The 12,340-nt window shown below is 38.5% G+C and overlaps 1 protein-coding gene across 4 annotated transcripts in view; it reads right to left on the bottom strand.

The window, feature by feature from the left end:
* The window catches only part of TGFBR2 (transforming growth factor beta receptor 2), a 470,063-nt gene that overhangs the window by 138,841 nt on the left and 318,882 nt on the right, over nucleotides 1-12,340 (bottom strand). For all 4 annotated transcript variants that reach the window (XM_044066662.1, XM_044066660.1, XM_044066661.1 and 1 more), the window contains one exon: nucleotides 395-421. In XM_044066662.1, coding sequence (XP_043922597.1) covers nucleotides 395-421 — 27 coding nt within the window. The remainder of the gene's footprint in view (nucleotides 1-394; nucleotides 422-12,340) is intronic.

The raw sequence follows: 12,340 nt of genomic DNA, 5'->3' as shown, positions 1-12,340 counted from the left end.
CAGACAGTTAGCCTTCTGACACAGCAATATAACCCCCACAAACAATGAATAAAATGTTTCCAGAATTAGTTTACCATTCTTCTGTCAGCTGAGGGCAATGACGCTGGGAAACATAAAGTTAACAGAATGATAAACACTTGCGCAGAAAGAAAGCTGATTAGATCACTTTTGCTTTAAAACAGTGGTAGGGATTTAATCACTTTTTCATTGATTAAATTAAGGCCATCACTTATTGAAAGATTCATATATAACTTTCACAGCAGTCAGCAGATCACATCATAGAAATAATGACACTCCCAGGACATCTACTCATCATATTGCTAGTCTTAAAAAAAAAAAAACTTTAAAAAAAATCAAACAGCATTGAAGAGAAATAAAAACATGTTCTACTCACGTTCCTCTGGATGGCCAACATCTGCATCTGGAAAAGAAGTACAAAAGGCATTAATAAATATACCCAGAGGACTACAGAACCGTAACTGTATGTAATACTGCATTGGTAAGGCTGTGATAATTAGAATAACAACACACTTCCACTGTCTGTTCCAAAATGGGTGCCTCATGTATGGCTTCCGTGGTGTTACATATTTATCAATTGAATTTTACACTAAGGTATCCCAAAAACATAACCGAATAGTCATACCTGAAGAAAGTACATAAAGGCATTAATAAATATACCCAGAGGACTACAGAACCGTAACTGTATGTAATACTGCATTGGTAAGGCTGTGATAATTAGAATAACAACACACTTCCACTGTCTGTTCCAAAATGGGTGCCTCATGTATGGCTTCCGTGGTGTTACATATTTATCAATTGAATTTTACACTAAGGTATCCCAAAAACATAACCGAATAGTCATACCTGAAGAAAGTACATAAAGGCATTAATAAATATACCCAGAGGACTACAGAACCGTAACTGTATGTAATACTGCATTGGTAAGGCTGTGATAATTAGAATAACAACACACTTCCACTGTCTGTTCCAAAATGGGTGCCTCATGTATGGCTTCCGTGGTGTTACATATTTATCAATTGAATTTTACACTAAGGTATCCCAAAAACATAACCGAATAGTCATACCTGAAGAAAGTACATAAAAAGAACTGGAAAACAAACTATCATAATGACAAAAGTGGTGTGAAAATTACCAGGAAGACCTTTACAAGGATGAAGAAGTACACTATCTTAAGCTGAGGAAGGGGACAGTGGCAATCCTTAATTTAGATACAAAATGGATCTCTGAAATATTAATATCTTTGAAACAATGACATTTAATTTTTGTGGCAACCCAAGACAGACTTTGATACAACCTCCAAATGAAATGAAAGTCATGGTATACACAAGACAAAATGGCATGCTTAGTCAAAACTAGCAACTTGCAGGGTAGAAGTCAAAGTTGCCTTCTAGTTATGTCATTATCTGCTGTCTTTATGGATATTTTGCCATAAACCATTAACTTGGCCTCATACTATAGGAGGTAAATTGGTACTTGAAAGTATAAAACTTTAAATTTATGCAGATGATATGCTATTACCTAGTCCAAACATGGAAAAAAAAACTGTGGTGGCATCTGAACCATGTCTAAAAATGATGTGCTAGCAGGAAAACCTACGATACAGACACTGTTATTCAGCCTTCTAATTGTTGTCATAGGGTATAGATGGCTAAGTAACATGCCCCTCCACCGGCATTGGTTTTGGGCTACTTTATCCCAATTAATTTTGGCTTTACCCCTAATTCTTGAGCAAATATGTTCAGAACTATGCTAACTGACATAATCTAAAATAACATTGATATCAGTAAAATATGCCAAGTAAGAGAAGTGCACACAGTCATTCCATTAGCATGGCTCGTATGCACATCATTCAAAACAGCATAACTTATCATGCATGTCATGATGTACTAACAAGCACTCCTAATGTGGAATAACTGCAGAAAACAAACTACATGTCAACATTCAGTGGTGAAAATGACACGCCAGGTGAAACTTTTACTTTTACTGGGTGACCATATAAAGTGCTAAATTCTTGCTTTTTCAGTGGATGCCTAAGTCTGTAGTTCTTGCTCAGCACTTGTTTCATTGTGTTTTTTCCCCCATAAGAGGTCAGCACAATTTAGTATAAGGCAACATTTTTATAAAAAGGGAGATCTGCACAAAGCTTGATTGAGCAGAAACAAAATATTTACTAAAATCAGTAAAAAATATGTGAGCTTATGGCTTCATCTGAAAGACAGCCTTACAGCTATAATAGGGGATTACTTGTGACACCGTACTGAAGACATTAATTGCATCTAGAAAAGTAGTAGCTGTTACATGACCTAGAAACATGCAGCTGATCGTACTGGGGAAGCAGCAAAAGGCATAAGTAGTGTAGATCATCTCAAGTTTAAAACTAAACCAGCAATTCATCTGCAGTAAATTATTCTGGGTGTTCATTATTTCTGAAAGGAATATCAAAATGAGCCAGCAGGTTGTGATTAGGTGAATGTTTCCAGGTTTTACTATGGCCACCTGTGAACATATGGGACAGTGTTTGCAGCTAGAAATTAACAGAGAAATGGGTTGCTTCATGATGCAGTGTACATGTATCTCCAAGGATTTGAGTTATATCCATGCATTAATCCCCAACGCTAGTGTAGATCAATGTGTGTGTATGTGCCTTTAAGAAGCTATGCAAGGGCTTGTACAAGTGTATAAATACTGAGCAGATGTGAGCCTGACTGCCATTTTGTAGTAAGCTGATGTAAGCATGTATGTATGTAAGGTCCATCTGCTAACTAGTTTGTTTATATTTTATGATGCTGCTATCCATCCTGATGTGTTTCTATGTATTAAAGCATGTAAACAAAATAACCCACCTGCTTGTCATCTATGTTAGCGAGAGAGAGACAAGCGACATGGTGTCAGAAGTGGCATGTCTAAAAAGGACATGGTGCCAGAATGGGATCCAGATTCTTCAGTCAAGATTTAGAAATACAGCAGAAAATAGGTTAGCGCTTTTGCGGTTGCCCGCTTTGTCAGACCTTAACAAAACAATACTCAAAACAAAAGTTTAAATAAGTACAACCAACCAATAAAAACACACAGGGTTAATGAGGCAAACCCCTTCTTTTCAGCAGGGGTTTTAAAGAGACTTTTCAATTCAGTCCAGGTGGAATATAAGCTTTAAAATCAACAATCCATTTTAACTCAACATATTCTGTTTCATTATGCAGATCACCTTCTCTTAAATTTTCATTAACCTTCTGCAACACTAAATACTTAAAACTGTGTGTCCCCCCTGCTTCAAATACATGTTTGGCCAGTGCATTTGTTAATTTATTATTAAGTATATCATTCTAATGCTCCAACACTCTCTCCTTAAACATACGATTGGTCTTACCAATGTAAAAACAATCACATTGGTTGCACTTAGCCAAATACACTATATTTCTTGTACAGCAATCTGCATAAAAAGAAAATTCTATTGGCTTAAAACTGCAGGGATGAATAACCATATGGATAGACCAAATATTACAACAGGCTTTGCATGAGCGACATGCATATGTACCCTTACAATGTGAGGGCATTTCCCTGTATGACCTACTATATTTATAACATAAATGTTGTTTCAGATTCTTGACGTTTCTAAAAATTGAACCTGGGATTCGTCTCTATTAACTTACTTATAGCAGGATCTGTAAGTAAAATGGGCCAATTTCTTTTAACAAAATCACAGACCTTATTTACTTGACCAGAATAAGTTAGACATACCCTATTGACTACCTTGACATCTTCAGACTTAGAGCTTGCCAGAGTTACAGAGGGTTTGTCGGAGATATACGGTTTAATTTTATCTCTTTCTTTCCACCTTACTAGTTTCTTCTATAGCTGTTTCTATTTCTCCAATTTTATAAACTCTATTAAGTAAATCTGTACATAATAAATCAAGGGCCTCATTCAGGGATTCAGTATCTGTATGCAATCTCATACATCTAAGTACCTACTTGAACGATGCAATATATTATTTTTCTTACAAGTTTTTCTAAACATCTTTGTTGATAGATTACCTATCATATTCTTACTTACAGTCACATCTAGAAAATCAAGTCTCCAGTGAATATTGTAGAGGGAAAGACAAATAGGTAGTGGTGTTCCCCAAAAAACCCATAAATGTGTAAAGTTCATCAACGTTACCATGCCAAATAAAAAAGATGTCATCTGCAAAACATTTGTAGAAGGAGATGAAATCTACACATATCGCTATTGAAAACACACTCCTTTTCCCAGTTGGCCAAGACTACGTTAGCATATGTATTAGTACATGCCATGCCCATGGGTACACCTACTATTTGGAAGAAGTATTCAGACTCAAAGAGGAAAATGTTATTCTCCAAAATCAGATCTAGTAGGGCACAAAGCGTGTTAACCTTAGAGGTGGAAAAACTATCAATCCCATCATCATTAGGGAAGACAGTAAAGAGTGTGTTCACATCTAGAGTAAAAAATAATGCCTTCCTGATCTCATTCTTATCCCTACTTTTGGCCCAGACATATAATTGCTCAAGAAATGTATTGTCTCGTAGGACCGAATAGGACAGTTGTGTACACTTACCATAAATGCAGATGTTCGAGTGTATTCACTGTTGCAGTCATCACATTTGGGTTATCTGATTGCAGTAGCCCTCAGTTGGCCTGATTATCAAAGTCTTGGGTCCTGCGTCAATTGCTGTCTTATCTTCCATGACGTCAGGTAGTCAGGGGTATAAAACATGCAGCTGACGCCATTACATCAGTTTTTCTTGCCCCAGATATCAGGTGCCCCCCCCAATGGGAAGCAATTAAATACATATGTATATATATATATATATATATATATATATATATATATATATATATATATATATATATATATATAAATACAAGGTTATACCTCCAACAAAAAAGCAAATACACCAAAAAGCATTTTAAGCATAGTAAAAAAGTGTAGAGGTATAGCCAAAAAGAAAACAGGGAGCTGGAGGGAGGGTAACCAGGACTGCAAGAGTGAATACACTCGAACATCTACATTTGTGGTAAATGTGCAGAACTGTACTATGTTTTTCATGTTTCACTGTTGCAGTCATCACATTTGGTTAGACTCCCAAAGCTAAGGATGGGAGGAGGAATTTAGATAGCATTAGGACCAGCTATAAGACCCTGCAAGACTGCAGTGGCAAAGCCAGCTCTGGATTTAGAGAAAATTGGCAAATAGTAATGCTCTGTGAAGGTATGTACCAAACTCCAGGTAGTAGCTTCTAGGATGTCTCTGATAGGGACACCCCTAAAAAAGGCTGTAGAGGTAGATGCAGCCCTGGTTGAATGGGGTCGTATCCCCTGTGGGACAGGTTTTCCATGGTGCATATAGCAGAAATTAATGCAATGGCCTATCCATTTAGAAATGGTTTGTTTTGAAATAGCCTTCCCCTCTGTCCTTACAGCAAATGCCACTAGCAGTTGTTCAGATTTCCTCTGAGGTTTAGTCCTGTCCAAGTAAAATCTAAATTGTCTGTGCACATCTAAGGAGTGCAATATCCATTCCCCTTTATTCTGTGGATTAGAAAAGAAAGTTGGCAAATGAATGGCTTGATTAAGAGCCACACTGGATACCACCTTGGGCATGAAGGAGGGATTGGTCCTGAGGGACACCCTGTCTGCATGAAAAATGATGAAAGGCTCCACTGCCATAAGGGCCTGTTATTCAGATGCCCTTCTTGCTGAAGTGATTGCTAAAAGGAAAGCTGTTTTCCAAGAAAGGAATTTTAACTCTGCACTTGCAGCTGGTTCAAGAGGAGGCAAAGTGAGTTTTTCCAATACAAAGTTAAAGTCCCAGGCTGGAGTTGGGGCTCTTCTGGGTGGTCTTAAGTTTTTGGCCCCTCTGAGAAACTGCTTGAGCAGTGGGTGAGAAAAGAGGGGTGGTTCTGTATTGTAATGAGCTGAAATGGCTGAGGCGTGAATTTCGATGTAGGAAAAGGAAAGGCCCTTGTGAAGCATCTCAGTTAAGTATTGTAGAATCCAAGGTAAATTTGGCGCTGCTGTGGCCATCCCCTGAGTTTGGTTCCAGGCACAGAATCTTTTCCATTTTTTAGCATAAGATTTTCTAGTACTAGGCCTCCTTGCCTCCAAAATGACATCCAACACTTGTTTACTGAGGGATGGTAAGGGGGACATTAGGTAATTAGCCAGGCTGCCAGGTTCAGGGTTTGAAGCTGGGGGTGCAAAATCTGGCTCCTCTGCTGTGACAGCAGGGTAGAGGTCTGAGGCAGGTGCCATGGGGCTAGCTGAGATTTTTACTCTCAGCCTTGGAAATCTATTTTTCATTTACTAAGGATCTTCCTTTTTTGGGCTTGTCTGGCTCCACCACATTCTATAGATATTGGTTAAAATTTTTTTTGTTTGTTTGGTGGAACCATGGCTGAGAGTATAGACATTAAATTGGATTATATTCCTTCCAATAGATGCAGTAAGTTGGTACAGAAAGATAAGAATGGATATATTATTGGAGAGAATACATCTAAGCCTTTATGCAGTGCCAATCCTCTCATTGGCGTGAGTTTTATTGATGAGGACATTGCAACCTTGAATGTAGACTATAATGAAATACAAGTATTTAAAAAGTCTCTTAAGGTGCTTGAAGACAAATTGGATAAGCACAAGCGTTTGCTATGGCAATGTTTTCACTTTGCGGCGGCTATCTTTCATAAGATAGTTCAGAGACGGCTTTGGGTATTGAAAATGCCCTCCTATGGAGAAAACCTTCTGGAGCTATTAAAAAGATGGCAGGTCCTAAACTTACAGCTAAGTTTGTATTATATGGCACTACTAAATGATTTTTTTCTCCCTGTGGAGGATCATTTGACCAAAGATAGTAATGATTTTATGTCCTACTTACCTGGATCTTTCAAGGGCGAAGTGTTTGAGCAACTTATGGATGAGTTGCTGTTGACTATCTCTCTATATGAGAGGAAACTTGAGAAAGATAAAACCAAGAAACTCCGTAGGGACTTTGTAGACTTCCATGATGGCAATGTTTTTTTCTGGCCCAGAAATACGCAACCAATTAGCTTGGCAGGAAGTACGTCGTCAGCAGAGCAATGGACGGTGGTTTCGAATTCGAGTGCTACGGTGTTTGAGAGAAGAGACAAACATCATTCTCCTGGACATGTTAAGGACTCGCTGGCTCAATGAAGGGGTGCTCAGATGGAGCTAATTTACCATCTATGATCTTGCCTATGAGTGTACAGGAGGCAAGATTAGGTCTGCCTGCTGTTTCAGACATGCTGAGGCGGTCCCTGATGGCTAACACCTCTCAAATATTCGAACAAGGACAGTGTTATGGATATTGTGACTGATGTTAGCAGTGTCAATACTGCTTTCAATGCTGACAATCATGAGGGGTTGTTGATTAATAATGATTCTAATGTTGGATGTAAATTGAGTGTTGAATTGACCCCTCCTGTTAATGCCAATGTTGTAGTCTGTCATAGCTCTAATCAGAAATCTGGTTATTTTAATCAAGTTCCTATTATTGATGATGTTAGTGCTTTAATGAGGGATGAACCTGTTTTCAGACCAAAGACTTCCACTATGCTGAGAGCAAATAATTTAGCAGTGGCCACACCTGTTACCCAGAATAGTACTATTAATCCTAATTTGGCTGTTTCTTTAGACAGAGCATTTCCCATCAGACAGGAGAAACAAACAGGGAGGTCATGCAGTCGGAAAAGAAGGGGCAGGCTAGTTTCAGATCCCCCAGTTCTAATCAAAGGTCCATTAACACGCAATCGGAGATAGATGGCTTTGTTTTTAATCTATCTTCCATTGCACTTACTAATGAGCAATTAGCTGTTTTAAATAAAGGCATTTCCTTTGTTCCTGCTACCAAGATGGATTTGGTAGAGACTATATTAGATTTGAAAATGTTTGCTAGGAGTATTATGTTAAAAACTATGTATATGGATAGTAATGTACACTTTGGGCCGTGATGTTTTTAAAAGACCAAGTCATTTTATACCAGATAATTCCCCAACTATGGAAGCCTTTACTAAAATCTGTGAAGGTGATTTGAGAAGGGTTTTTAATGATAAGAATGGATTTTTTAATTTGTCGGCAAAGGAACATGAGGCTTTAACTCAATTAACTAGGGCTGAACATCAAGTTATTAGACCAGCTGATAAAGGTGGAGGGATAGCAGCCATTGATAAGTCTGATTATTTGGACAGAATGCATCATATGTTACATGTTGATACAGTATATATTACGTTGCAGAAGTTTCAGTTAAATGGCATTATTAAGAGACTGAATTTCTATGTTTATGATCTTTTGATGATGGATCAAATAGACTATTCTCTTTATACGTACTTCTCTGTTGAACATCCCACTATACCAGTAGTTTATGGTCTGCCTAAAGTCCATAAAGATCAGCTGAATCCTCCTTTTCACCCTATAGTTTCAGGAAGGGGGTGGCTCACTGAGCCTATGTCCATATACGTTGAGAAGCAATTAAGGAGTATATTGGGCAAAGTGGATTTGGTTCTACGAGACAGTAAACAATTTCTTGAGCAATTAATATGTCTGGGCCAAAAGTAGGGATAAGAATGAGATCAGGAAAGCATTATTTGTTACTCTACATGTGAACACACTCTTTACTGTCATCCCTAATGATGATGGGATTGATAAGGTGAGGCAGTTCCTGGCTAGAGAGTAGTTTCTCCACCTCTAAGGTTAACATGCTTTGTGCCCTACTAGATCTGATTTTGGAGAATAATATTTTCCTCTTTGAGTATGAATACTTCTTCCAAATAGTAGGTGTACCCATGGGCACGGCATGTACTAATACATATGCTAACGTAGTCTTGGCCAACTGGGAAAAGGAGTGTGTTTTCAATAGCGATATGTGTAGATTACATCTCCTTCTACAAATGTTTTGCAGATGACATCTTTTTTATTTGGCATGGTAACGTTGATGAACTTTACACATTTATGGGTTTTTTGGGGAACACCACTACCTATTTGTCTTTCTCTCTACAATATTCACTGGAGACTATTGATTTTCTAGATGTGACTGTAAGTAAGAATATGATAGGTAATCTGTCAACAAAGATGTTTAGAAAAACTTGTAGGAAAACTATTATATTGCATCATTCAAGTATGCATCCCAATCATACCACTAAAAATGTGGTGAACAATCAGGTACTTAGATGTATGAGATTACATACAGATACTGAATCCCTGAATGAGGCCCTTAATTTATTATGTACCGATTTACTTAATATAGGCTATAAAATTGAAGAAATAGAAACAGCTATAGAAGAAACTAGTAAGGTGGAAAGAAAGAGAGAAAATTAAACCGTATTTCTCCGACAAACCCTCTGTAACTCTGGCAAGCTATAAGTCTGAAAATATCAAGGTAGTCAATAGGGTATGTCTAACTTATTCTGGTCAAGTAAATAAGGTCTGTGATTTTGTTAAAAGAAATTGGCCCATTTTATTTACAGATCCTGCTATAAGTAAGTTAATAGAGACGAATCCCAGGTTCAATTTTTAGAAACGGCAAGAATCTGAAACAACATTTATGTTATAAATATAGTAGGTCATACAGGGAAATGCCCTCACATCGTAAGGGTACATATGCATGTCGCTCATGCAAAGCCTGTTGTAATATTTGGTCTATCCATATGGTTATTCATCCCTGCAGTTTTAAGCCAATAGAATTTTCTTTTTATGCAGATTGCTGTACAAGAAATATAGTGTATTTGGCTAAGTGCAACCAATGTGATTGTTTTTACATTGGTAAGACCAATCGTATGTTTAAGGAGAGAGTGTTGGAGCATCAGAATGATATACTTAATAATAAATTAACAAATGCACTGGCTGTAATAAAATTCAGTATGAACAACTACTTTGTATCAGGCATAATAAGGGTTAAACTATCTTGTGTGCAAAGAAAGAATTTCTAAAAGAACTGTTTGACCTGTTTAAACAGGCTGACCATGAAAGAATGTGCAGATGTTAGCCTGCAGTCCGAAAAAGAACAGAACTTGCAATTATCTTATGACCCTTGCACATTTCTGTCTTAACTGAAATTGACTCTTGTACATTTCTGTCTTAACTAAAACTGACCCTTGCATATTTCTGTCTTAACTGAAACTCAGTGTTTGATAAACATCTTGTCAAATATGTATGTGTACGTGCAGAAGGGGCTATAAAAACCCCTGCAGTTTGTACAGAAGTTAGACTGCTGACATTCCACCATCGATGTGGCAGGTCTCCATGCATGTAAATAAAGTTTTTTACTTGCTTATCGAAATCGCTGTGTTTCTTCTGGCAAATGTTGGAGAAATAAGTGTTTTTCTTTTAACATTTTCTGGCGCCCAACGTGGGGCCACCTCTTCACAGTGCGAATCACACAAGAGGGACTGAAAACCTGTACAGGAAGGGAGAACGAATCACGGACTCCCTGATAAGTAAAAGACCTCTGACGAAATCTTGTCGTAAGTAGAGGCCAGTCACTCTTGATTCAATCTGCGAGACGGTGATGAATGAAAGGGCGGAAGACTCACAGCAAGGTAAGCTTTCCCTTTTTTTAATAACGGATAGGGAAAAGGAAGGGACTAGTCATAAGGGACAATTGTCTGTTAAAAAAAAAAAGGACTGTCTTTAAGTAGAAAAATCTAAAGATAGGTAGAGATCTCAGGAAAAAGGAATATTTTCTCTTTTAAATAAGGGAAATGGGAACAGGAAATAGTTGCTTATCAACAGAAAAAACTGAAGTTAGTGAAGATGAACAACATATGTTTAAATTACATCAAAAAAATCTAAAATATTTAGACAAATGGAAGACGGAGTATCAGTTATCAGGAAAATTAGATAAGAACCAATGTCAGAGGTTGGTAAGGGACCTGCGCAGAGACGCAGGCAGTAGAGTAAAAGACCAAAAGAAGGTGGGTTTTCCACAGGCACAAAAATGGCTTGAAGAGGCAAATAAAATATATCTTAGTAAAAATATGGCTGCAAAGGATGATTCAAGTGCAAAATCCACGTTTTTTGTTAGCAAAGAAGATGACGAAACCACCGTACATATTCATCGTAATCCTTCAGCCCCGCCCTACCTCGTGGAAGGAGCAGCGGAGGGGGAAGGGGCAGCTGAGCCACCACAATATCAGGAAAATGAAAAAGAGAAGGTCCCCTCCGCCATTTACCCTCTGTTACAACCCGTAATATTGCAGAAAACTCCTGGCACTTTCCTAGAGCTGCGAAACCGAAAGGTAGGGGATGGTGAGTGGAGAGTATAGGATAAATCGGTACCAGATAGCGAGGGTGAATACCCTTTGATTCAAGTAGCAAATCCACAGGCGGGTATGGACGGACAGGGTCCCATGATCCTGGTTTACTACCCATGGACCAAAGAGGATATTAGAAAAGCCATAGAAGGAATCCCCCACCCAAAAGACAACATTAAGAAATTTGCCGATGACATGCACGGTATGCAAATAAGTTATAAACTTAATAGTATTGAATGTGAACAGGTACTCCGACAAATTTTAGGTCCTGACTGGCACCTTATCTGTGGAAAATGGAAACCCCTTACGGAGGACGGGGAGCCTCTTGGTCATGATACTGCAGAATTTGAGAGGCAACTTAAAAAGTTACTTGAGCGGGTCGCAGAAAAATGGAAGGCACGTGCGGACTGGACATGCATTAATCAATGTGTACAGTCCGATGACGAGAAAGTAGACCATTATTTACAGCGTTTAACTGTTATTATTGATGACCATAGTGGCATAGAAGTGCCCACTAATCAGGAGGCAGACTCATCATATGAACAACAGTTAAAGAATGCCTTTTTGAAAGGGTGTAGATCTCCAATTAGTAATTTTATTATTAAACATATGATAGACCATAGAACAGCATGGTTACAACCACTGTCAGAATATGCTAGGCATGCGGAGAAGTATATAGCGGATAAAAAGAAGAAGCAAGCACAGACCCTCATGGTTAATTCGGATGGCACGATTATGTTGCTGCAAAGTCAACCTAATAGGGGCAGAGGAAGGGGCGAGGAAATGTAGGACACTCTGAGGATTACGAGGGAAGGGTAAGGAGGGGGGAATGTTTTAAGTGTGGTAAGAAAGGACATTTTGCAAGAGATTGTTGTAGCTCGGGACAACCGGGTGCCTCACAAGCACCGGCGCATTCCTCAGCATGACTATATGATGGTGAGGAAGGGTGGCCAGGGCCACCGGATGAAATCATGGAAGGTTATGAGGAGGAGAACGAGGAGACCAAAGGGGAATGTGCAGGATGGGAACATGAG

This window comes from Protopterus annectens, chromosome 3.part1 (assembly GCF_019279795.1).
Source record: "Protopterus annectens isolate FY-2018-M chromosome 3.part1, PAN1.0, whole genome shotgun sequence".
Lineage (NCBI taxonomy): Eukaryota > Metazoa > Chordata > Ceratodontiformes > Protopteridae > Protopterus > Protopterus annectens.
Note: the sequence above shows the minus strand (reverse complement) of the source record. Positions and strands in the feature narration are given on the sequence as shown.